General features: G+C 44.3%; 2 protein-coding genes across 2 annotated transcripts in view; both read right to left on the bottom strand.

Annotated features, from left to right (window-relative positions):
• Positions 1-9,331, bottom strand: part of T265_04658 (hypothetical protein) — a gene marked incomplete at both ends in the record, with an annotated part of 70,512 nt that extends 61,181 nt beyond the window's left edge. The window contains 2 exons of the mRNA XM_009169449.1: positions 1,207-1,286; positions 9,158-9,331. Coding sequence (XP_009167713.1) covers positions 1,207-1,286; positions 9,158-9,260 — 183 coding nt within the window. The remainder of the gene's footprint in view (positions 1-1,206; positions 1,287-9,157) is intronic.
• Positions 9,332-14,945: 5,614 nt separating this feature from the next.
• The window catches only part of T265_13562 (hypothetical protein), a gene marked incomplete at both ends in the record, with an annotated part of 17,316 nt that continues 4,279 nt past the window's right edge, over positions 14,946-27,982 (bottom strand). The window contains 5 exons of the mRNA XM_009169481.1: positions 14,946-15,463; positions 16,479-16,738; positions 18,688-18,852; positions 22,414-22,534; positions 25,041-25,274. Of these exons, the coding sequence (XP_009167745.1) occupies positions 14,946-15,463; positions 16,479-16,738; positions 18,688-18,852; positions 22,414-22,534; positions 25,041-25,274 (1,298 nt within the window). The remainder of the gene's footprint in view (positions 15,464-16,478; positions 16,739-18,687; positions 18,853-22,413; positions 22,535-25,040; positions 25,275-27,982) is intronic.

Below are 27,982 nucleotides of genomic sequence, written 5' to 3'. Positions count from 1 at the left end.
TCTGTTATGCGAAACCTCTGCTTAGGTTCAAAGGACTTGATAGGAAGTGAAGAACACATGGATCCACATAAATCCATAAACCCCTCAGAGCATGACGGTTAAGAGCTTTGATTAGACAATTTTGAACGACATTGATACTCATGTGTTGGATAGCCCTAGTTAACCACTTCTGCCTGAAACAAACTTTTAGAGATTTGGGCCACCGGCACGTGATCACAAGTCGAGGGAACTTAGGAATCGTAAATGCGATGGCAGAACCCCAAACGGACCAGTAAACAACAACGGAACCGATTGCCAGAAAGTCAGTTGACTTTGGAATATTAGACGATCTCAGGTGAACGACACAAACGCAAGCAGGAAAACAGAACAAACCGACCCACCCAACAGCAGTGCCGCCATGACGAAATGTGGATAACACAACTGCTGAACCCGGAGACCAAACGAACAACTGGTCACCGAAATCGGGGGGCAACTAAACATTCCAGTTGTGTGACCTATGTTGTGTGGAGCAAGAACCTATGAATCGCAGCCGAGGTCGAAACTTTCGCTGGCGAACAGTGAGGCAATGTCAACTTGAAGACAAGGCACAGTAAGTCTACTGTCGAGAGCACAAATGGTAAGCTTGGCACTTATTGTCTTTTTACAGCAAGCAGTAATTTCCGTGGTTCACAAGTTGCTTTCTACAAAGCTTCCCGCTTCGAAATGCAGTTTTTCAGCTCCTGTTGTCCACACATGCCTTACGGTTTGTCTGTCCGTCCATTTGTTTAGCTACCCACCAACAAGATTTTCTTCTTCAAATTCCAATAAAACTCAAGGACACTCTCCGTAAGCGGAAAAGTGTCAGTCGGCTCGACAGGCTGCAAAACCCTGCCTGATATCGTGCCCATCATACTGAATACGATCGGAGCAAAAACCAAAGAACTTGAACAGGTGACAAACGATACAATACAGAATAAACACTTATCGTACCGTGTAGGTATGGAATATGTGAGTGTACTCTTTCCGACAATGGTGGTTTGCTACTGACCGTTAAGCTACTCAGCAGAGACATGCAACCATATGCATAATTAATTGAAGCAAAGTAGAGCCATCGCCTGCAAAAGCATGCAATGGAATGTGTACGCGAGTGTGACAATGATTAGGAATAATCTAACTAAAGGGTGTGTAGTCAGGAACACAATCAGGGAAAATCGCGCGGTAACTTACAATCACATCACAGTCTGGTCCGATCAAGGGTTGCCATACGTTGCGCATGAGCTCTTCTAGTTCAGGTGTCACCTCTCCGGCTGCAAGCATGTTGTCAAAAAGGGTTATGAGGAAAAGAAAACATGTTAGTGATGCTCATGGCATTCGAAAAAGACATCCACCGACCGATTTTCTTTGACAAAAAAGGAACATAAAAACCAAATCATGGTAATGGTTACGAGGGCGAACTAACACATTCATACCTCAACAATTTACCTTGTGATCAAGGCCAATCCCGGCTGAAGAATACTACTCAGTCCCGTTGCGGAGGTTGGAATCCAAACCACAGATTCAGTTCGGCACTGACTCGATAGAATGTACGAAACCAGTTCACGTGAAGAAGTTTACATACTCCCCACAAATCATTATTTCAATCCTATAGTTATCGTGCCGAAGTTCATGTACGACTTTCCGGGTGTCACAAAGTAGTCCCCACGATATTTTACCTAGAGTTAACTTGATTGTCTTCAATCCTTGTGTGTACATTCCAGCTCATCCACGCTTACTTCTAGACAACGTTGTCTATCTTCGATGACTCGGGTTCTCTTTAACTCGTTCCCGGAGGCCTAAACGTCTCAATTCACTTGTACAGGAATACAGTGGATCTGCAGATACGACCTCGGTTCTTCAACACCGAGCCACACCCGATAGATGCAGTCAAACGATAAGATCATTGATTTCGTACCTCCGACATCTATCTGAAAACTGTTGAATCTTCTAAATCCGACAAAATGGCAACTCTGGTAGTCATAGACTGAAAATTTAAAGCAGCGTCCATTTCCATCCGCGAAAAACTTTCAGCACTGAACGAGCCTACTCTGAAACAAGCATATCAACTTGCTAAATCCCTCGAATCGGTTCAAAAACAGTCGCAACCATATGTAATTAACGAACCTACATCCTACTCTACGATTCCACCCACCCCATACAATTCCGAACGACGTGTCGATCCGACCACTGCTTCTGTGAAACCCGTTCAAACATGCTTATGATAGACATCCTCATTCAAAGTGCCCTACTCAAGAAACCGTTTGTAACTCTTGCAGTAAAGGTGGTCACTTTCACCGCATGAGTCATTAAAAAATACCACCAAGTTCCATACAGGTTGTACAGTGAAGCCTACTTTATCGTCGTTAATTCCAGCACGTGCCATCACAACTGTCGAAGTCAATGGCAGGGCTTTCTTTTCTCTGATCGATACAGGAAGTTTCTGTAGTTTTATTAGTTTTAAGTCGTCAGGATAAAGTCCATATCACTATCCTGTCCAATAGCCGGTTACGCTTGTGTTTCTACACTATAAACGAGTACATCGTACAGTGAATTGAAACTCTCTGTAGTATCAAACCTCTACAAAGACGTTCTACCTGGACATGACTTCCACACAGCAAGAAAGAAATTTCACTAGGCGGCGATCGTGATGCGTTCATCAGCTGCGCCAACTTATCCCCAGCCAAATCAAGACGATATCATCCGGGTGATGAATTCATTCGCGTCGATGTTTAATGCTCTTTGCAAGAAGACATTATCGAGCCGTCAACATCTCCCTGGAAATAGCAAGTTTTGTTGCCAACAATGTCACTCACAAACGCTGGATGGCTCTTGACTACAGTCAAACTATCAACCAGTTCACACATCTAGACGCAGACCCTCTGCAACGCCTGGACAAAATGCTCGAAGATACTTCGCACTACGAAGTCTACAGTACGTTAGACCTCATGTCTGATTACCATCAATCCAAGAACTCTGCATTCGACAAACCTTCCACATCATTCGGAACCTGTGGTGGCCGGTTTCAATTTCGTCGCATACTCTTAATGTCACAAACGGTGCAGCATGCTTCCAGCGAACTATTGACAGTGTCTCCAAACCCGAAAAGCTGAAAAGTACGTAAGCCTCCATAGACAAAGTGACCATCTGTGGCAATACCAAAGAGGAGCAAGACCTCAATCTTCGAGCGTTTTCAAAGTCACGAGGAAGTATGGAATCACACTCAACGATAACAAAACCGTCAATGCTTCAAAAATTATCTGCCTCCTAGATTAAAAGGGTTCAAAGGGTATCATAAGGCCCGATCCTGAATGCATGGAATCCATCTGAAAGTTACCTCCTCCGCTTACTACCACGGAAATGCGATGCGTCGTCAGTATGTTCCCGTGTTATGTCCAGTGGATATCTTCGTTTTCCAGCAAAATTAACAAATTGATAAAGGACACTCAATTCGAGCGAGGAGAATCATTCTACCATCGAGAAAGAGGCGTACGCTATCGTCGAATCCATCAGGAAATGATGGCATTACCTACTCGGAAAGAACCTTGAAATTTATCACCTATCAGTGTTCGGTCACATTCATGTATGGCGGTTAACAGAAGCGCAAAGTGAACAACGACAAAATACAGTGCTGGAGGATCGAGTTATCCGAGTGAAAGTATGACGTCACATATCAACCTGGCAAAGACAACCATGTCGCCGAAACTGTCGCGCAACGTATGTGCTTCCGCGGGGAACAAAAATCAAATTAGACTGCTCTCTAACCCACTCTGCCATCTAGGAACTACTCGTATGTTTCATTGTATGCGCTGCAAATCTTTCCTACACCGTCGATGATGCCAAGCGTCTTATTTACTCCTGCAACGTATGCCGAGCTGAAGCTAAGATTTTCGGAAACCCTCTGATAGATTTACTAAAGCAATACAACCTTTTGGGCGCCTGAGTTTGGACTTAAAGGCCCCTTAAAATCTAATACACACAACCGCCACATGCTCACGACAATGGACGAGCTCTCCAGGTTCACATTTGCATCTGTGTGTCCGGGTATAACCTCAAAAACTGTGGTTGACTGTCTCAGACAAATTGTTTACTCGGCCCCTTAAAATCTAATACACACAACCGCCACATGCTCACGACAATGGACGAGCTCTCCAGGTTCACATTTGCATCTGTGTGTCCGGGTATAACCTCAAAAACTGTGGTTGACTGTCTCAGACAAATCTTCTGTTTACTCGGAATCCAAGTCTATATACATTCCGGCAAAGGCTCATCGTCCATGGCGTCTGAGATCAAAAGCTTTCTTCGGAGAAAGGTGTTGCTGAGTCATACATAAGCTTATAATCCACAGTGTAACGGTCAGGTAGAGTGTCTTAAAGATACCCTCCCGAAAACGATAAACTTGACATTGAAAACTCACAATTTGCTGCCAACTCATTGAGAATCGGTACTTCCCGATGCTCTTCACAAACTCCAGTCATTAATATGTATAGTCACTAACCATACTTCACACGAAATTTTTTTCAGTAAGCACGCCGCTCAACCTTTGGGATCTTGTTGCCATCTTGGTCGACCACCTCTGGTCCAGGCTGGCTGCAGCGAGGTGGTAGGTCAACCTAGAACCAACCACTAGTAGAAGTCGACCTCCTGATCTGCAACCTACACTATGCACCCATTGCTCGTCGAGACAGAAGGGTCGAAACCGTGTCCCTTCGCCATCTAGCTCCAGCGGTTCGTAGTTCAACTGACAGCGTTCTCAATCTGTCTGAACCGAATAGGAATACCAAACACCTAAATATGACTGAAACAACTGAACGTCAGTCCGATAGCTCTCAAACTTCTGAACCCTCTTTTGTACCGCCCTAAGACCAACCGAAGAATCCTGAAATTCTGGGATGCGGACGCGCTCATCCTCTCAGCTTGAGAAACAGAAAGGTCTGATTTAGAACATCATCTATCTATCATACGTGCTCATTCGCACGATTCCCGGGTGAGTGTCATGATTGTTGTCCGTTTATTAATATAATCGCCCTACACACTCGTACTGAATCTTGGTATGCAAATTTCAGCTCATCCGGGCTAGCTCTAAGCTAAGTAAAACGTTGTGTACCCTCGATGAGTCGAACTCACTTCCCACTCGTTCTCGGACGCATTCTAAATGGCTGTCACCACATACACCAGTAGTACTGCTAGTTGAGGGAAGTTCATACACAACCACACAGAATACAGCGTCACAGCACCGCGCGTTATGATCACCCAACTGCTAACCATGAGCACCAACGAATTATTCAATACGAACCAAATACTTTTAAAACCAGAGCGTCTGGTGCTGCTCTGCTGTCTGGAGCTGTATCAAAAGTCAATAGCGCCTTACCCCCCACCTGCGCCCTTCGGCTACACCAGCCACCTGCAGCCGAACAGGTTAGACTATTGAATCATCGGTATCGGGATAGGGTCCCGAAAGAAAACTCTACTGTTCACTGCGTAGCTGGTGAGACTTCTAAATCACGGTTAACAGTATGGGTTCCAAACAAAACCGTGCATCGCAATGCTTTGTGGGTCAAACTTTTCAGTCAAGGGTTTCAGGTGGGGCGCATCGATCAAACCTTCTTCAGCCTGGGCAACCGCGGAATATCATTTGCCGGCACAGTTCGCCGACTTCCTTTCCCGAACTCCGCTCACCCCACAAGCAAAGGTTGCTAAGTTATCGGGTAAAAAACACTGGTTCTGTCATCCACGCGGGTGACGCGAATGATCAAGTCGGTCGTCTGAGCTCCTTGTAATCACATCTGGGCGGTCAATTCGAAGTTTACACCTCACAGACAACGGACACCGACATCTCCAGTAGTGTGCTCAGCGTCAATTGCTTCCGACCGGCACGAATTTTCAACACAAACCTTCGCACCGCGTAACATGGCAGCCACCAACTGCAAATCGCCCGTGGGCCCAATGATATCACGTGGCTTTCGGCCACCGGAGAGCCACAGTTCAAGATTACCGTTGCTTTTGATGGGACACAATTTGATTACGACAACCCATAGTGCGAGAACGCCTAGAAATTTTCTTCGAAAACGATGACGAGTCTGTCCAACATCCCCGATACGATCAAGTGACCACTACATATTGTTGCCGTCACGTCTTGACAGATGACAGAAAATACAAAACAGCAGGCAAAGGGTAAGATGGTGCATAGAAAACGCGCAAACGCCAAATAGGTGAGAACCTAAGGAAAGGCCGAGGGCTGGGGTAGATAAAAAAAAAGCCCACATAAAGGGAAGAGAAGCCATGCGCTACGTAAACTAACACGGTTGAGTGGTAACAGGAAAGCTAAGGTCAGAGAAACGATAGGTGAAAGAGACGGCTCATCAGTCCTTTAGCAAAAACACAAACTGGTAAGATGGGCCGAACGATTTGGGGGATAGTCTGGCTGACCTGAAACACAGCTTCTAAAGAGGATGCATACGGGGGAAGGTGAAATGCGTAACCAAATTAACTTTCAGAAGAAATCAAAAACTAAATATCCCTACTGGAACGCGAGAAGTCAACCTTCCTTCAAAAATGGCACACAAACGCTAAGTGGAAACTACCACGGCTTTAGCCTGGTAACCGTGGTATCAAAGGTTAATGGTATACAGGGAGAAACGTAGCGTGGAAACCATGCTGTATCATCCTACAACGGGACGCATGGACCACATATTCACCCCCGTACAGATTCTGAAACAGCGACGCCGCTTCCATCAATGCTGATAATCCTTTACTTGACAGCCTCTTTCGTTTAAATGGACTGTCGGCAACTATGACATTGTTATGGAGCATTAATTCTGGACCCTTTTGGCGCACGGTTCGCCACCTTCCACAGAAGTGAGAAGCTTTACGAGCTCTCACCTAAGCACACCAAGTCAAGTGCTGTCCTCTCTCATCCAACCTCTTCAAATTCATTATTGATATTGTTATGAAAGATTCACTTCCAAGGTCTCATATCTAGGGGGTCGACATCCGCCCAGGCTCCTCGCTCACGTATATCGAGTACAGAGAAGATAGAGCTGACGCCATCGTCATACAAAAAAATCGTTCAGCTGTAGCCCCCTTTCGGTGCCTAACTGCCATCCAACCCGTAGGAAACACGAGGGCTGGGATACTGCCAGGTTGCCCAAGCCTAGACAGAGGAGGTCAAGAGGCAGAGGTCGGGTTCGAACCACGGGCCTTGCAGTCAGTAAATTAGCGCTCTAACCACTGAGCCATCTCGCCCCCATCGTAAGACAAACAATATTAATTTACCTAAACAGCACGGCATCAGGGTTTAGCATGGACTTCACAGCTGTAGGGTGCCGCTACAAGGCTTGACAGGCTCGAGCCCGAACCTCGTGCTCGCGAATGGGCTGGTTGATGGTTGTAGGAGGTAAATTTGTCTACCTGAGTAGCTGTTTCAGCCACAGCTGCTTAGCCAAAGAGGATAGTTCCGTCCGGATTGGGAAAACCAGGGCAGCGTTTGTGAACCTGCATCACCTGTGGAGTAGGAGTGACATCAGTCTATCTGTCAAGGGTCAAGTGTGAGAAGCTATGGTGCACTCCATATTGTCATGTGGGTCAGAGACCTTGAGTATATTTGTTGGGAGGGTTAAAAAACTTTCAGCGTTTGACCATCGACGTCTTCGGAGCTTCATGAGTCTTGTGGGAACACCGGATCAATGATGCCCAATTACGTCGTATGGTTTTTGGAAAAATTAAATCGCCCAGTGTAAATTAACTATCAAGTTACCGTAGAGGTTGCACTGGCATGGGCAGTGCTACTTGTACCAGTCGATCGACTTCCTTGAAATCCCTCTTAGTAAAACCATACGAACGGCGGAAACGGGCCAGACAAGACCAAGCAATGATTTGGCAGCGAAATATACGAGCAATTAACGGGAAATTCAGTTTCGCTGATGATTGACGAGTCCCTGATTGAGGAACCCCAAGACGGGAGACACTAATGGTTAGACATGGCACAGCCGTGCGTTTAATGGCGCATATGCATCCAAGCCGTCGTCTCCATGCACAGCTCCCCTCCCCATCACACCAAAGAGAAGTCCACTGACTCCCCTGTACTCGGAGTTATTGTCATTGATTCGATTCCAGAACAACTAAGTATCCACCCCCAAGTTTCCGGGCATTGAAATTGGCCAGCAGAAAGAGAGCCGCCCAGAGACGGCGATGCAATCGGGCCAAATAGTTCCGTCCGTTCTGACTTAGATGTTGTGAAGCACTGATAAGTTTAGAAAATCTTGCTGCCGGGAGTCCGAATCGCATAGTTATCTTCGAGTTGACGCAGTCTGTCCCACTCACGATTCTTCGATTTGTATGATCTGCAACCGCAAATCAGATATCGTGCCTACACCGGCTCTTTTGGTTGTTCTACTCCAGTTGAAAGTGTATTCGGAGCCAGCCCTTCATGGTGAGCCAGCCAGGATTCAGTGAACATAGAAAGGTTTACCTAACAGCGTCCGAGTTCCTTTGCAAGAACAATTCGGTTTTCGGAAGGACACCGTCATTCATACTTAGGAACGCCCACCAGCTCAAGATAGTGTAGTGACGCCGCCCTATCTACGCCATAAGCCTCATCACAATATCGCTCTACAGTCGTCTCTGGAAACATTCGGTAACTCGCTCAAACTGCCTCTTCAAGCATCACGCTATTATGCTGTCGATGATGAGGACTCCCAGGAGCAGGAAGCAAATATGCGGTTTGCGTGCAACCTAATATACCTCGTTACTCCGCCAGCCAGGTTGTTTGTCATTCCAACGTATTGTAAGTTTCTACATTGCTTGCATTACTGGGAGTGTAGATATTTTACTTGAATTTCGTTCAGCATTTATAGTTCCACTGAAGTTATTTTCAGCTCGAACGTCAGTAAGAAAACGATACAGCAGTCAGTTTAGCCACAAGTAAGCAAATACGCTGAGATCTTCTATGGTAAAAGCCTACGCACGAGCGCTGCAACAACGGTGAAATATGATGGAAGTAAACACACAAGGACCCCACGTAGTTTTTCAATTCCAAAATGACTGCCGAAGCTGACACACTGTCGCTCCAACCGATAGGTTTTCCAATTAATTACGATTGATTACATAACACAAAATTACATGAATTCGGAAAAATTGAGCTCACCGAAAAATTCATTGGACCTATCTCGTAAAGAGTTCCGAATGTGAGAGTTGGCGAAACTGATCAGGTTAGTAACATACTTCCGAAATGACTTCTTTGATGGCATGCTAACACCAGTGGTAAAAATCCAGGCACAACAACCGCCCGCTATCTTGGCATGTCAGCCTTGGGACCGACCTTGAAATCGTTTTCTACACAATCGTTCAGTTCGGAATGCAGTCAGATTCAACGCATCCGGGTTACACTTTGTCCTGTTTGTTGGTGTTTTTCGTCCTAAGATCCAACTTTTCTCAGCCCCTCTTCTCCGTGTACATCAGCAGATCAGGCATCTTGGAAAATCACACCAAGCGACTGATTTTCACCCCGCATTTCCCCACATCTAACTGATCAGTATTCGCACAATGGAATGCGAATTTTCGAAAAGCCGTGACTTGTTCATGATGGACTAAAACATTCAAGTTATTGAGTACAGAGTACTAGTTCAAACTTTTCGGCCCGATTTGGGCATCCAGGGGTTTTAGCGATGCTGAAGAAATACTCCACTAAGCTTTTCCACCACAGGTATGATAGCGCCAAATTTAGTGAGCCGCAAATATATAAATTTAGACTTGATAGCTTTTAAGCTGGGCGCATAAGGAGTAAAATTCAACATTCTGGTGCAAAGAGTTCAACTCCTGTTCCAGAGATTCGGCAGCTAAGAGCATTGTGTGGCTAATGGTCCCCTGCATTTAACATTCCGGAGAGAAATTTGAGCATCTCCTCCAATGGACGAATTAAACCAAACATTTCATGATGCGCACTCAGCCTCTGTGAATCGCACTGGGGCTGAAAGATTATGTTTGCTCTCTTGTTGTTTATTTTCTGTATTAACCAAGGTCGTTTCTCGCCTGAAATCCATGCAATAACCTCAGGGGAAGCAGGCTAGTTTTTGCCCTGATCTACAGTTCTCTAGGCTTACTGAACAAATGAGCTGTTTTTTATTCATGCTGCTTGAGTCTATACCAACATTAAACCGTTCCCATAGCCAGAATTCAGGAGATTTCAACTGTTCCGCACGCACTTGATTTGTATTGTTAAATTTAAAACTGGTTATATTAGATGAAACATGGGCACCAACACCCTTTCAAAACACTCCATTGGTCAACACCCAACACACTTTCATTTCCAAGAATCTTCTGTGGCACCGGCACTCCTTTTATGCCCCCTACTATCTCAGGACCGATTTCATATACTTCCACGGCGGATTAGTAGCCACATTTTCGCCTTAAAGTTTTGGCGCATAGGAACACGTTGAGCATGAAAATTCAATTCTTCCTGATTTCAGCCTAGATGAAGCGGTCAGAAAACTGTCCTAGATATTTAGTGATCAGACATAATTATTCAACTCTAGCGCCCAAAGTAATCTGACAACAAGTCTGGTGGAAAACAGAGCAAGCCTCCCTAAATTTACTGTCATTGCGACGAGTGGCATTTTGCCCTCCACCCTAGGTTTGACTGTCATAGATGTTCCAGGTGAAATTGTCGTGGTTGCAAAGAGACGTTATGTGAGCCCCAGATACCACCACCAACAGCACACTACCATGCGGCTCAAAACTGCGGTTCACCTCAATGACTGCGACGTTCAAATTTGATTTTGCCTTCCAACGGAAGTTTGTGACAGTTCGAAACAAAAACGCCCCAGTCCGTTTGGGGCTTGATACGGGCTCCAATGAAAGCAGTATAAAGTGATATATGGCTGCACATTTGTTGATGACCGACCGCAAGCCGCTCCTTTTTGTGTTTGGCTCTTGGAAGGGGATGCCCATGTGTACCGCACCTTTTCCAGTGATGGGAAACTTTGCATCTGGGAAACGACTTCAAACCCAGTAAGCGGATCGCCATGAGCTCCGGGCAGGTCGATGCACTGTAGCATCTCATCGGTTCAAGCCAACCAAAACTCGATGACAGTGGTCGCAATGGTTGCCATAGAAACTGGGGTGCACTACGCAACTCCAGAAGCGGTATGAATTATGTTTCTTTCGAGAGACTCATTTGGAACCCAGCTGAATCGCTCGTTTATGATGTTCTCAGGCAACTGAATGTGCTGCACCAGGCCACCTCGTGTTCCAGTCGCTACGATATACGAGATACCCCGATACATGAATATCGTTGTAATGTACTACTCATAAGGTTGCTGAAAATTCATCGAAAGCCCACGACCGACTACGCCCGTCTTGGGGCTCACCAGGTAGCCGCAGTCCCCGAGTTTCCGTTAACCTTATGTCAACCTTAAGCCTGAGAACATCGTAAACGAGAGATTCAGTTGGGTTCCAGCCGAGTCTCTCGAAACAACTAAATTAGTTTGCAAACGAGAGTATTTCGCTAATTTCGTGCAATTTGGTTTCAATGTAACATAAGTTTGACGGAAACCCGGGGACTGCGACTACCGGATGAGCTCCAAGAAGGGCGAAACCGGTCGTGGACTGTCCATGGATTTTCAGCAACCTTATGAGTGGTACATTACAAAGATATACAGTTTAAATTCTCTTAGTGACTGCTGATATGGTCAACCAGGCCACCGACCATCAGGTCATCACTTGCCACCACAATTAATGGCCACTCAACCGCACGAAGAATAGATTACCGTAAGACCTCAACTGGCGTGAAGCAGTATCACTAGTGTAGAGGCACTTTTTATTTTAAGAGCACGCAATTTCAAAGGAGTTGCAGTCAGCAGCCTGAATCACTTCCAGAACCCAGGAACCAGCAGGATGAAGACCTTTGCTCGGGGGCATGCTTACCGGCCTTTAATGGATTCCTAGATTGAGAAGATCCCCGAACTCTGACTGCGGTGAGGTGAGGCATAGAAGACACTCGTAAAAGCCTACCTACTGTCGTGACCAAAGTCAACCAGAACCTGGTCTCTTCTTGATACCGACTATGAGAACATGCTGCTGACCAGTAGCATCTAATTGCGGCCAAAGCCTACATCAAGTGGCCGAAAATCCCCCCGGTGAAGAACCCCAGAAATTCCGCCACAGTCGTGGAACTCTAGTGCCTGTTATGTCGATTTCGGACGCCAGAAACTATTGCATTGGGAAATGGCCGTCAATTCATGATATCAGCAGTTGCACAACTTTGTCAAGAATGTAGCGTAACTCATGTCAAACGTCTAGGTGGAGTGGCCCGTTGGGGCCTGAGGCGCGTAATACAGGTTTTCTAAATGGAACAGACTGAAGGAAAGGTCCCTGCCGGTATACTGAACGGCTGTAAACGAAAATTCACCTGATCGAATGCTAGTAAGAATGACGCTGCTCCAAAGCAAGCTTTAAACAGGGCACGACACAAGCCACCGTAAGCCGAGGGCGAAAAACACGTTCAACCGGTACAATGGCGCGACTGCGCGCTCCGTGGTTGAAGGCCAGAGTGTTGGTTATAGACCAAGACGGCTCGCTTAAGGAATATCCTTCACGGCAAAGTGCTCTGCGAGATTTAAGTTGACCTGGCCAGGCGGACGCGGTACAAAGTCAAAATCCGGTCGACAGATGCGCATCTCCTGCCCATGTTGAGTCTAAATATGATTCCGGATGCTACTGATTTCGGTATTATTGTGGAAAATCTACCAGATGCCCAGTCTGGGTAATGCATTACATAAGCGGCTCCGGAAGATAGCATCCGAAATCCAGTTAGGCCATTCAAATCAAGCCCCCGTCTTCGAAGCACAGATCTAGGAGTTTGTTAGGCTTAATTCCGCACCGGAACCGCTGCTACGACGAGAAGCCTCGACCGTGCGTAATGAGCCAGATGGCCGGGGCCCCCCTCCGTCCAGAATCATGACGGGACTTAACTGGGCGGAAGTATGGACCCAACAGCTGGTCATGGTTCAGTGCACGCTGAATATCGGTTGCCAATTAGCATCCAGGAAACGTCAGAAATCCCAAACCAAAACCATCTCAATCTACGTTCATATTTTTGCAGCTCACCAAATTTTAATGTCCAGAGAGCAATCATATATGTGGCGGAAAAGCATGGTGGAATAATTTCCAAGCGTCACTTAGACCCAGGGATGCCTTAATAGAGCCCAAAAGTTTGAGTTGATATTCTGTAATCAATCGCCCGAATGTTTTAGTTCTTCAGGGACGCGTCATGGCTTTCGAAAATTTCATTCAATTGCACGAATACTGAGCGTACTCATCACCACATCTGCAACCGCAAATATAAAAAAAATCCAGCTGAATTCCAACTGCGCTGACTCGTAAATGTACGTCATATGTGGGAGACTCGCGAATCGGCGAAAATTTGTGCTATTTAACAGATTGTGCAAGTGTCAGGAAAAGGCCGAAATCCTGTTCCGCACAAGGATTTTGAAACTGAGTTTGATTTCCACTATCCGTTCTATCAGCCGGGAATACCAAATTTAGGCTGCGGTCAGCCACTCCGGTGCCACTCCGTAGCACCGGCTGATTCCTCATGTGAATCAGCATTTAATTAACTTCCTCTTGTGACTACTCATGAGTAACGTGATCTACATTTGTTTATTATAACTCCGTATTGAATCCCTTCCTGACCGTTAACGCGCTTCCGATCCCACTTCATTGCTGCTCATGCCCCAGTAACAGATGGGAACATTTCGTTGCCCGTCCACCTTTTCTTGTAAGTTCGTGTCAGTTCTACCTATTGCCGAGCGACCGCTCCGGTGAATAAACACACATAGCGAAGATCGAACCCAGCGCTCCTTGAATGGTAGGAGGGCGGGTTATCCGCAGCACCATAAGGACTTCCCTTGGGGGCCCATTTTTGTATCAGTTACATAGCGCACCTGTCAGTTAGTTTTTCGAGATTTGTTTCAAACGAGCCTATACGCGCTATCCAATTTGTCACGTCACATGAGCTGCTGCATTGCGGCGCTATCCGTCAGCCGCCTTACCTCACAAGCGTGCCGGTTATTTCTGTGCTCATACCTCTCTATACGACCAGTTTACACTGACCTACTGATTGTATCTGTAAGTTTGCATATTGCTTGGTACTTACGGTTGCTTCCACTGTCCGCTTCTGTCTGTCTGCTGTCTCACTGACCATTTTTCTGCTCCTGCCGATAGCGCCACTATTAATTATATGCTTTGCTTAATCCACTATGTTCCTTAACACGTCTTCTGTAGAACCATTTCTTGACAGCTATCAATATATCACCTACTGATCTCATCTGTCTGTTCCAATTGACAAGTGGACGCAAACTGCGTATGATCCGATGGCCGCAATCGTCCTGTGCGATCCTTAGCTGCTCAGATTGTGCAGCTCCTGAAACACATGCTAAGGCACACGTCATTTGACTCTATCTGAATTCTTTAAACCTATCTCTCACCTCCCAAATCTCGGTAGCCTAAACATTTCTGATTGATGATATCATGGAGGACCTACGACACTGAAGCCAGTCATACCAAGATAAAAACCATACATCAGAGCTGCCTCTTCCATAAAAAATTTCTCTACTCAGTTATCCTACCAGCGGTCATTTTCGCACCCTGGCATATACTCATCAAAATTACGTATGCAGCGGGGATGATGAAGAGTATTTGCAAAACAAGTTTTTTCGACAGGGTGAAAATAAATCGTAGGCATTAAAAGTGAGAGAAGTGGCGACCAGTAATAGCTAAGGGTTGCCACTGTCATGGAACTGAATTGCTGAAGAACGCGCCCTCATCGTTGGTTGGCGCAAAGTTAGCGGAAACTACTTCTAACGGGATTTTTTTATCTATTTTTAAAGTGGGAATTTATAACCGCGCAAAATAACCGATAAATACCATGACTTACCATAGATAATACTAGGATCGGTAATCCGACCACCGATAACACGGTTGGAAGGTGAAGACTGTGAAGTTTGCTTGCAAAGCAATAAATTTCTGTGGATTCTTGTGGGAAATTTGTAAAAATCCACCTCTTGTTCAACAGGAAAATCCAGATAACTTGAAAGACTGGGCACAGTTTTACGACGTTTCTCAGCATACTGCATGCCGAATCGTTCGACACTAGCCGAACTGTTTGCATTATGATTATCACCGCTACTGTCGAAGTCTTTTATACGATCAAGGTTATGCAAGGTTTCTTCGGGCCCCAAAACCGGTGGTTCGACTGTTGAGGACATCTGGTTGCAGGTGGAAGGATGCTCAAGGCACTCAGTAAGTTCCACGATCATTGGGCTTTCTATAAAGTTGGCGTCCTGACGAAACACTCTCAAAAGCGTGTCAGTTTGTCGGAGATGCATGGGAATGGCAGCTGAGTTTGTCTTGCATTTTTGGTAGGTGTTGACCAGCCGCGGGCAAGCGTTGACCGCTGAAAGCGGGTAGGTGAAAAACGTAAGAGTTACGTGAGATATAAAAAGTACATCTCTTTAGCAAGGTAGTCGTTGAGGAAAGTGATACCCGTATAGTAAAATATGATTGGATGTAGCATGACTCCATGTCTTTGAATGGAAGACACTCAAAGTTTTGTTTTCGATCAGGTTGCAAAACAGCTTCCGCGCCCTTGGGGTTGCGACTACATGTTCAGAGAGGGCATCTCTGGACAGGTTCAGGATGGCACGCATCGAATAACCCTTCAAGTGTAGGACGACCTAGAATTTGTAGTGGGACCCGTGAGAAAAAGGAATAACCCCGTGTCGGTTGTTTGAGGTACGAGAGTAAGAACTCACGTCCGAAAGTTAAACTTAATGTGGTGAACATGATTGATATGCTATTCATTGCTCTATTAATTATTCTCTTGCTTCAATATTCCATATGCTGTACATTTACGCCAATTCGAATACATACTTACTACTTGTTACGCTGATCTGAATTCTGGATTTCTAGTTCGTCTGGTTATACTGTTATACATGCGGAACTTAATTCTCACACTCAGCCTATTCATTCCCAAATGGTGAGGCGATGTAGTCACCCAACTTCACTTTGTGTTAAGGTGGGGCTACGGACAACACACAACTGTTTGTCTTGCTCTGTGTTTGTGCTGCTGTGCTGTAATTCTGAAGTTATCTTCGAATAACAAGATTTACTTGTGAGCCAGATGTGGACAAGGCTGACTCATCCTTCATTTTTATTGCATTCAACGCTTTTTAATAACCATGAGGTATCAAGTATTTGTGGCGTTGTCTGCTTGCCTGTAGTCTACACACGGATCCTAAGAGCAGCAGTAACCGTAACCAGACAAAGCAATAGGCGGTTGGGGAATGTAGTAAAGGGATTTTCCTCAGCTTAGTTCTCGGTCTGATCTTCCCAAGCTAGCCTTCACGTCAAAACCACCAAAGTTGCACAAGGTCTATTAATGCCCAAAACGAAGTCAAGAACAGTTGTACAGCGCTTCGCATATGTAACGTAAGCGGTTATAACTTTCTGGAGGTTCTGACGCGTTCTGGATGCGCCATTGGCAATCGGCATTTGGCCAATACTGGGCCGTGAATGACTGTTGAGTCCAGATTGTTGACCAATCAGATCTCGCCTCGATGTCGGACCGGCAAGCGTCCCGAATCCTGGGCCAACCTCGTGCGGGTCAGGCTTATCGGCCGTAGCAGCGCCTAAAGACGTGTGGTATAGCGGGATCCGTGTGGATTCCTGCCTAACAGTGAGTCAGACTCATCTCAACAGGAGACTCAAATGAATCCCAGGGGAATCTCACGTTCATGGTTTTCTACGGATGGATAAAGACCGTCGCATGTTTTAGTTACTACGATTTTCGAGAGTTTCCAGAAAAATTATGAGAGACGAGTTCCGTCAAGACAACAATTTGTTTTTGTAGGTGCATATGGCTGCAGCCATACAACAACCTCAGTGTAATTTGCGCTAAAAGTCAGATTTTTGTGATAGGTTTCCGCCCTGTCCCATTCCCCCCCGAAATAACACCTAGTACGTTCTATTTCTCAGGTGCAAACGGACTAAATTCGACCTTCACTAGTGAATTTCCTATCTCATAATCTCTCGAAGGAATGCGTGGCTTTTTGCCCATCATCAGGCCCATACAGACACACACATGTATGTTCATCAATGTACCATACATGAACAGCTGATTATGCAATGTATGCATCCATGTGTTCATTGCAGTGTGAGACATCGTTGGGGCGGTTATTTACTTTCCAACCCACGAGTGACACGCCATAATTGAAAAGTTTAGGTTATTACGGCCAGAGAAGATTCAGCAAATAAGATAAAGGGAGGGACAAACTGGGATCAGAAAACTTGACTACACAAAAGAATAACTGCGCTCCCACCTGAATGGTGACCAATAACAGATAACCCAAGATGTTTTGAAGCGAAATCAACTCGGGCCACGAGTTTCGGATCCAAAAATTCCTGTTCTGGTGGCCTAAAACTGCCCGACATACCCGTAGGGTGAAGTCATCTTATGGGGGTGCAGGCCTCATAATGACCACAAGGTTTATGAACGAAAAATGCTGAGAACAGATTGACAAGTAATCCATCGTTTTCGGACCGCTGTTCTTAGTTGCATGAAGATGAAGGGATCCCCTGTATGGGTATTCCTGTTCAGCTGAAGCATTAACTTAGGTTGAATTTACTGGAGTGACAACAGCGAGTGGATGAGTTCAGAAAAGCCGACCATTCTATTAAGCCATAGGTTTTCAAATTTTACCAATTTTAACTGACCGAAGCGCATTATTGTAGCCGAAGGCAGAGAAACAATAGCGTATTTTGGCAGTCTTCTCACAGCATTATAGCTTTAAATTTGAGCGTGTTATACATGGGAATCTAACTTGACTGGACCAATGCGACGGTGCCCATTACTCTGAGTTAGCTTCGTGGAAGTCTTTTACGTGTTTTTTGAAGTATTTCAAACAGTTGTGTAGCTTCAATAACCTTCTGAACTTTCCAGCGCTCGGAATTTCGATAAGCTCGCAGGGTTGACAATATTCATGCCCTGTTGCCATCATGAGTTCCACAGAGGTGAGTCGTAGGTTAGAATATTGAATATATAAGCCAAAACACAGCCCGATAAACGTAACGCACTTTGACGAAACTTGAGCGTTTGAGTGTTAGTCTGGCCTAATGTTCACACACGATATCCCCTAAACGTGCGTTTGCTTCATTGTTTGCTGAATTCATGGTGGATTTCACATTTAATCTCAACTTTTAAAGCCACTCCCCATTAGCTAGCTTAATAGACGAAAGTCTTTTGTTTCCCTGACGTATTCTGTCCACAAAATCTATAAAATCATCTTTGCGCTTATGCCACGCTTCCCACAGTTTGTGAAATTTTCAATCATAAAACCACTGAAAATATTATGATAGATTGAGTTCGGAGACACCGTAACATTATTCGTTTGGTTGAAGAGCACAAAAGTGTGTGATTTATTTCCGTGATGACCAGCTATATCTTTTTCTCACAGACCACTAAAAAAATAATTAGTCAGTTGTAGATGGCTGAGGGATTAGTGAAATTCACGCTCTTTTGAATAGTCGTCCTGTTGTCTTGGCGCAATTATTTTGGTGAGTCCACACCTAAGGGGGGAAGACTGGACTAAACTCCTATTAGAACTCATCAGCAGTGCATACTTTTGGCCGTGCCAAGTTCTAAACTCCGTGCATCTGACATGCGAGGCGATTGTGTTGCAACTACTCCTCGAGCACACACTAGACGGATGTGAATTTTCACAGGTGAACATTTTTTCGTTTGAGTGATGACTAGTTAGCGCGATGGTGGGTCCAGTAACTGCCGTGCTTGTGTCAAGTGACCCGCGGTCAGCACTTTCCAGTCAAGTGGTGTCACAGACACTTGAGACCTTCTGGACATTTTTTGGATTAGTTGTGAGTACAGTTAACTCCGAGAAATTGCTTCAATATTATTGGCTGTTCGAGTGACCCTAGGGTATTCTGGCAACGCCAGGCAGTGAAGACACTTTCCACAGGCTGAATCAATGTGGGGAAGCTGTGGAAAACTCGTGCGTCTGGCTAAGCTTCAGTGCTGAAGGTCACAATGCCCAGGACGCACCAAATACTGGTAGTAGGTAACAGATGAAGTTATAGATCCTATCCGGCTAAGATGTGGAAGTGACCGGTGATCTGAGAGATTAGCACTCCTCTATGGTTGGATATATTGCCTGCACTAGTTGATACCCATCTAGTTCAATATGATTATGTGATGTGCAGGAGGTACTGACCGAAGTGTTAAGTATTAACAGGACTACTACCGGATTTTCTAATGACAATCTCGACAGAAATGCTCCAGTGATCTTATCGCTGAAATCGACAAAGCGGCTTCGTTGCACCGTAGAGCTAATTACCATTCTATTGAGCTCTGGAAACTGCCAATTTAAAATTATCTTGAAAGCTATATAAAATATCTTGAAAATAAACTGAGAAAGTACTCCAAATGACAGGAAAATGTGCAATGTTGGACGCTTGCAACTGTGAACTAAGAGGGCTTTGTTTGGTACTTGATCAGGTGGCTGTTGATCTGTTCACCGAGCTTGCAATTGATTTTGCAAACGTTTCGTCACCAATCGAGGAGGCATCTTCAGCGCACTGAAGATCAACAGCCAACTGATCAGTTACAAACTAATGCACCCGAGCTACCAATATTTCAATTTATTACCATGTTTTTGTTTACTGAGGGTTGATGTATAGAGAAAGCCCCCAGGTTAGTGTGAATCTTTCTGACTGAAAAATTACCGCATACTGAAGAGATGTATAAAGTGGCAGAAGATGGGCACAAAAATTTATTAACTCGACCTATCTACACTTTCCACCTACCTACGCATCTATCTATCTGTTTATTTAATCATCTGTCTATCTGTTTATCTACTCAAATGCCCACCTAGCAGCTTGCCTTGCTAAATATATCTACATATATGACCGTGGCAAAACTAATGCAAGTCCACAATTCCCTGTTCTCTTCCAACGAACGCTCACCTAAACTTGTATTTTCAAATTGCTTGATAATTTTGTGATAAACGAGACTGGTTTATCAAACCATACAAGTAAAAGTTCTGTTGCGATTCAAGTGGCATCCACTCACTCATCTTGGCCTTACTCAGTCAGGTAATTTTACCTACGGACCGCCCACGAATGAACTAATCTTAGCCATCTGCGAAACCGGCAATTTCTTGTAAATGATAGAACCTCGTTGGAATATTTACCAGTGGATACATCGTATCAAGTGCACATCCGAAAATAAACATACCTTCTTTGCGAAGATGTTCAAAAAGAAATCCATGCTTATGTCTGCGAAGATGTAAGGTGATCGGACTGCCAGCCGTTTTCAGAATAGAAACGGCAGTGAGGTTTTCCAATCCCAGGAGTTTTTCATTGTTCACCTGCAGAGTACATTAAGCAGTATAAACTGATGACGTCTTCATAGGACTTTTCTAAAGGTTGACGTGGAATGTAATACAACAGACTTTTTTCACTAAACTTACCCTCATCAAACTTTCATTTTTATGGCCAAGGTACTCGTGACAAAATGTGCTTCTCCTTAATGGTTCCGTTGAAATGTTTACTGTGAGATACACAAGTAATGAGAAGCTTGTGAAGACTCGTAGTCTCTCTCTGGTACTCAGCAACGAGGTAAGGCTGTCTGTCCCCCTTAGGAAGCCCATGATCGTGAGACTTCGATTGACTGGTTATCCATTTCCCAGGTTGAAGTAAAATGGGCGCATTGTTTATCGATACAGAAAACTCTTTAGGTCCACCCGATTCTTCTCAGAGTCGTTTTGAGATGACAGTACTCAATGTACTTCCTTTCATCTTCTATGCACCAGTGCGAAGTGTAATCTCTCTTAACTGATCATGAGGTATTTTGTCGGAGCGTGCGAAAAGCAAACAGTCTGTGGAGATTGGTTCTTGTTCCCTTTTGGATAGGGGAAATTTGTCCTACGGTATCCAGATATCTAGTCCGAGGCCATGTGACTTGAAACGGCCTCGATAGCTCAAACTGGTTTGTTGTACAGAGATTCTGAAAACTTCACAATGAACAACTGGTCACCTGAAAGCTTACAGGCATTAGCAACTAAACTGTTCTTCATGGTATCAAGAGATGTCCGTTAGTTCTCGGGGGATGAGTAGCCCCGTATTGATGCGCTTTGGAGGACTATTCTTACGTCGAGCAGCGAAGTGGAGCTTGAACTCCGCTCGTACCAGCAGTTGATTGACATCTTCTGCGTCTCCATAATCTGCATTTCTACAAGACTTACAACCTTCATTTGATAATGCTCACCATGCGCTCACGAGAATAAAACCTATTTAACTGGTTAGATAACCATCTTTTGATTACTGTTTTTGGGTTGCTATAAAGGCTTCTTTAATAACGAGCTGTATAAAAAAACCACTTTTATAAGGTCACCAAGTAGATTACCAACACCCCAGCAATCAGCTGACAGTTTCTTTTGTGTACTGAACACATCAGCCTGCCCAGGTTGCTTCGCAATCCGCAGCAGACATTGTATGAATGAAGATGTGTGTAGATGAAAGTAACATTGAAATTTCATAGAGTTTTGCTACGAATCATCATCATCATCATCAACATCATCATCGACAGCATGACATCAGTGTTCAACACCGATGCTTCACTGCCGTAATTGTTACGAATCACATCTATGGAACCATACGGCTCTAGGCTTTGCATAACCAGGGCAATAGAAAACATACAGAAAACATGCCACCATGTTCCACAAGCGATCACATTCATCCAGTCCACCGGAAGGGGTGCACGTTTTCACCGCTTTTGGTTAGGAATCAAAGTTTTGACAAATTAGGCTGACAGCCGGCCAAGAGTAATCGCTGAATAACAACTTTTTCCCTCTTAATTCGATAAAACGAATAATGCACCACAATAATTCATTTGATGGGACATTTGATGAAGGCCAATTAGCAGCATTCCGCTAAGGCCACAAGAATAGCGTCGCTAGTTTTCCTATTGTTCAAACGGTTGGATGAGCGAATCTCAATCGAAATGTAATCAACCTTGAAGTATTCCCTTCTTTGGTTTGAAAACAAGAGATAGTAAGTATTTTATGCATGAATAAAGCATTTTCCTCAGAGGACTTGTGCAGCTTGGTTAGGAATGACCACACTGCCGGAACATTAGTGATGAGTCAATGCTCCATTTTCCATGCAAAATAGTGTTTACACAGTTCAACAGAAGACGGATTTGTTTAGAAAATACCATCCAAGTGATGAATGGAATGAGGAGGTCCAGAAAACATTCTTTAGACTGTCCGGAAGGAAGTTTCAATCTGAAACCGTACTAGCGACTTTAACCGATTATACGAAGTTTAGTTGAACGAGTTCTCAAAAGAATCACCCACCTGAATGATCTGATCGTTCTTCCGGATCTGTCCGCATTTGTCCGCCACACTGTTTGTGGCTAGACTTTGAACGAAGATTCCACTGGTGTATTCTCCGCCTGTTGGACAGGTTTTTCGACAGGAATAACAATGTTAATACGTTGTCCCCAAAGATTTACCAAAAACTATCCTTCGAATTAACAGAGTTCAACGTAATTACAACATTTTTGTGCCTGCAGGGATCAATTCATATATATATTGCTTCTTAAATGTGGTCTGCACCGTCTTCCAGTTTGGACACAGGATGGCCAAAGGTACGTCAAACTCCTACTTGAGGTGCAGAAATACTTGAGAACCTATCATCTCACAGTGTCAACAACAAAACCAGAGAGTCAGATGACAGCTACTCACTTAGATTGTGAAAACCGGCCAGACTACCCAGTCATGAAGAAATTGAAGTGAGTAGACTCATGAAGATCTAGCCAACTATACCCATTTCTCCCAAACCGGCTATGACTTACCTTGCTAACACAGTCAATAATATCTAATGGGTTTATCTCACGCAGTAGAGACTATAGCATAGCATAGTACAGCATAGCATAATGCAGTAGGGTAAGGTAGTGTAAAATTTAGTTTGGTATGTTATAGCGCGATGTTTCGAACATTGGTAGCAAGGAAAACTTGGCCTAACGAACGAGCTGAATTTAATTCAGAGGCGTTTGGTAAGCAATAACTAGATGTATAGCTGGATAAGATTTTGCTTTTACAACAAAGATTTTATCGTGCCAGGTTGACGCAGAAGCAATCGGCAAGATCTCTTTTGACAAACACACTAGATCAGTGATGAATGCCTAAGTCTAATGACCCATGGGTTGAGGGTGATTTGGGAACAGTTCGATTGAGTCCCGTCCCCTTGATCTTCTGGTTCAGGAAGCATCCTCTTGGATGTTATCAGTAAATTTTGTTGGTCTCTATGTGTTCGTAAATGCTACGACAATGTGGCTAGAGATATCGGGTTACGTGGACTTTCGATCGTCTAACCTACTTCTGTTGATGACTTTTTGCTGATAACCGCTCTAGTCTAGAACCGTTCTGCACATTTTCGCCAGTCCCACTCCCTGTATTTTGTTCACCATGGTGATCTCCACCGCCTCCGCTATTAATCCCTAAGGCGTAAATTGTAATCCTCCCCTCGTAGATTCAGCGTCTTCTGCAGCTGTTTGGTGTCCTGTTTCTAGCGCGTCTGCCACCGCTGAGATTTTGAATAACGCTCGATATACATCGATGTTCCTCGCCGGCCTGTTTATTTATCACGTAAACTTACTGAGGTTGTGAGGTTTTCTGTCTGTTCTGTGCAAAGTTTAGTGCAGCCGCTGATCTTGTAGACGAGAGATTCATTTGAGTCTCCCAGGAAAACCAAATTGATATGCAAATAAGTGTAACAGTCGGGTCTCTGGTCCTATTTGCCTGGAGGCAATCCCTCAGCCACACCAGTTCACAGTGCGATGTTTCCGTTGGAATGCTACTCTTAAGTCAGCCGTGTTTAGGATCCAATTAATGACTTTGGATTTCATCAACAGAAGTAGATTAGCCGCAGCCGATCAAAAGTATACGTGAGAAAACCTCCCTAAGCACCCCTTCTTAGCATTCGCAATAATACAGGGATCAACTAAATACACCAATGACACCAGAAGGAGTACAAATTGAGGAACCCTGGTCATGGGGCCAAACCTGGCCAAAGTTATTCAGAATCATGGATCATAAGATCCATGCACCCACGTTGACTGGAATTCAACACAGATCTAGTTTACTGGTCGGAAGAGACCTCGATGATTGCTCCTCTGTCGGCCTTAAAACTCGGCCAAAGTGGCAATCTACTTACAAGTCATGACAAAGATTTTGTGTCTAAAGCGAAACGTTTCCAAACTATAACTCTACCAATTCTTTACAAAGCCTTTTTAGAACGGTGATGCTGAAACGGTTCCAAAGGTTTTTAATCCGCTGAGATCAAGTCATCTTTATTGCCGTTCAGAACATACCATCGTCACACGTTAAACTATACGAGTGTGGCTGCATTCCTTGTTTGTTCGTTTAGAATGATACAATCAACTTTGGTGATTCGAGCTGAATTGTTTATATCGATTATTTATCACGACTGGGCACGAAGGGGCCATCCGAGTAAGTGATGCTCAGATCGATTGGCCCGTCAAATCGAGCGGAAAGAGATTTGAAAGATTTCAGCTATTACCACACTCGTTTTAACCTCTATTTTATCTTTCTCAGTGCAGTTTTGAAAACAAATATTAGCCGAGCAGAAAATAGGGAGAATAAGAATTATGAGTGTTTAATAGTAATCGGAGTACACAGTATGATGATATTTAGAGTCTTAGAGACAGTCATTGTAAGCTCCATCGTTGAAGCCATGTAGATGCCACGTATCAGCCAATTAGAAGAGTGTGGAAGATCACTACAGAATCGAAGTGTGCATAAGCGATGTCTTATAGCGTTTGCAGTCGCTTAGTCGGCAGAGCGCTGGCCCGACTTGCGGTTCGTCATGAACTCCATCCGTCTGGATAATTCATACTTGAGTTTCTCTTCAAAATCAGTAGTATGTGTCAAGAAAACCCAAATGTAGCTTACTCTTTGCAGGGTCGCGGTAAACATATCCTACAACTGTCAGTCCGAGGCCTTCGTCTTTCGGACGTTCGAGAATCACACTGAGTTGTTCAAAGTCAGTTGATGCGAGACCCGATGTCTTTTCCAACGGTGAAATAGACCCGATATTTTCTTTTCTGTCTTCAGCATTTTCTCGAGTCAGCATCGGTGACGAAGGACAGTGAAGTTTACTGATAAGTTCATCTACAATTTAAAAAGCAAAGTTTTCAATCTAGGGAGTCCACGATCGACTTTCGTTCAACTGCCTGTTCAAAGTGGAAGACGACGTGATTATCAGCAAGCGCATAATGCTGAAACTCAACACGACGTAGAAAACCATTACCAAACTGTTTAGCTATGTCTATTCACTCAAAAAATTCCCTCACTTTTATAATTGTTCGAGCAAGATTAGGATACAAAAATACCGGATAAAACAGCGACCAAGGAAAAAGGTGTCACAAGGAGCTATTCGTCCGCGATGAATTCAACTCGCCAGTTACTTAAATTTAACAAGAATAAGTCGTTTGCAATTCGGATAGATTCAGATGCCAAGCATTGCGATGAAATCCAGCATGTTCCACAGTATTGAAGAAAAATTTGCTTCTTGGTGGACAGACCTTTTGTTTGGTTGTCTAAAACGAAATCCACTTGCTTAAGGGTGGCTGAAAAGCTCTCTATCTTGCAGATGGCATGATCTGGCATCAGTCAATTTTCAATCTGCAGTTCACGCCACGTGGTACTGACTGGTCCTCGAATAATGACTTCTTGCAACACAGGGGATTTCATTCCTTGCGAAAGAGATTACGCAGATTTCAAGGAGAGTGAAGAGATTTTGCAGTTTTAGAGGAAGGTTTCATCCCAGGAGCAACGAGGATCCATTGAACAAAGTCTCCATATCCCATCCCAAACTCGTCTTTAAGCCACATCCACCCTTCTTATGATATCCTTTTATAATTCAGCAAAGGAGTGAAGCCACTTTCGTTCCAAAGAATACTAATCCCCCAGTCCCCATCACCAGGTTTAGCTTGGAGAGTGGCCTTCCTCAGCGTTCCCACCTAAACACTATTCATCTTGAACCGGGACGAAAAGTATGCGGTAAAAAACGAGGGGTCTTGTTCCATTCACAAAAATCCTGCCCTGTTGGGAGGGCAGTTTTCAGTTCCTCCATCCTGGAGCACAGCGTAGTCTGCTAGGATTTTCCATCACAATGGGCCATGACACGTCGTTGAGACAATAAAGTGTGCTTTTATGGATTCCTCAGCATCAACCGGATAACTGATCGCTTGAATGAAATGTGAATTCACACCACTGTGGGTGGGCCAAGAATAAGCTAGGATTCCAGACATCCACAATTGGGGTAGGCTGAGGGTTATATGACATCATGAAAGTAACTTCCTTCAAGGTAGTGCGAAATGAGCCCTGTACCACTGTTTAGACTTCTGTTATCATTAAATCTTTTTGAATAACAGTTATCGCCATGACTTTTCGGTCTACTTTGCTCACTCTCGGCCTGTCAAATTTCATTGTTGTCAACCTGAAAATCCGGTTGCCATGGTTACTCTTGATAACCACCGAGTGAAGTTCTAAACTACGTGACCGTAGTTTTCCTGGGACAGAAACCAGACACTGATTTAACTCCACTTTAAACTCACTGGACCGCTGTCATGGTAATTCACTAATGCTAACGATGCAAACACATCACCCTCACCGACTGACCTCAATAACTTGCTCATCTAAAGTGGCTTTTTTCAGCACAAAACACATTATTTGAATTGGTATTTGGAGAGAAAGTTTCACCAAACGGGACTAATTTGGGTACCAGTAAACCCATCATTTCAAACCAACCGAATACACCTCGCAACTGAGCACATGGGCGTGTCACCCCGGTAGAACATCATTGGTGACTGAGTTTAGAACCCGCTCTTCTGTATGAAAGTAGTTCACCTATCCCGGTTTACTGAGACTCCTGGGTTTATGCTGATGGACAACTCATGAGCATGTATTGCAGCTGAGTATCTTCTGGATGAAAGACCAATCTGAAATGCCTGTGGGGTGAGGTAATTTACCATACGGTTCTTTGCGAAACCATATCCCGTGGCTTAAAGAGACGCATTACTTAAAGCCAGAGAAATCAGTTCAATACTTGCAACAACTATTTATGATGATGATGTTGATTGATGATGTTGTTGATGATTGATTGATGTTGTTTCAAAGATCCCATTCAAGCACTTGGCTCTATCGAAGTTGATACAGGTTATGTGCGGTATATGCTTTTGGAAATATCAAGAACAGCCTACTACAGATGAGCAATCGGAATGTTCATCTAACCGACCACCAGAATTCACTGTGGACCTGATTGTCATCAAACCACGGGGTTGAAAAATTTACACCTTGTTAATAACCAAGACACGATCAGAGCCCCAGAACTTCAGTTGTTCGAGATCTTTCTTAATTATCACAAAGGTAGTTAACCATATGACCGCCAGCCACTGTCCAACATGTGTTCATGTACGGTGGTAGGACCCGCAATCTCAAGGCTAATAACCCGAAACTTTCATCCAAATCATCATCTGACAACGATTCTCTGCACCCATCCTATGGATCGATCCAAAATCGCTTTTTGGGCTCGCTCGCGGTTAGGTTAAGGCAGTGGTTACCCGGCAGAATGGTGTTTTTCATTGTTCTCTAAAATCCGTTTTGCCTACATTGTAGTATACTAGTGTACAATTATGGACTGTAATTTTACGTACCATACGGTCTCCTGCAGAGAACCAACTACAATATTTCGGATGTTTCAGAGTGATAATCCTACGACTGTACCACAAGTAGCCTTTTGCGACCATCGTAGAACAAACCTAGCTGTTTGATCACCATCGCCAGCTGGCTATATATATATTTTCCGGAGTAGTGAT

This window comes from Opisthorchis viverrini, assembly GCF_000715545.1.
Source record: "Opisthorchis viverrini unplaced genomic scaffold opera_v5_80, whole genome shotgun sequence".
NCBI classification, from domain to species: Eukaryota; Metazoa; Platyhelminthes; class Trematoda; order Opisthorchiida; family Opisthorchiidae; genus Opisthorchis; species Opisthorchis viverrini.
Note: the sequence above shows the minus strand (reverse complement) of the source record. Positions and strands in the feature narration are given on the sequence as shown.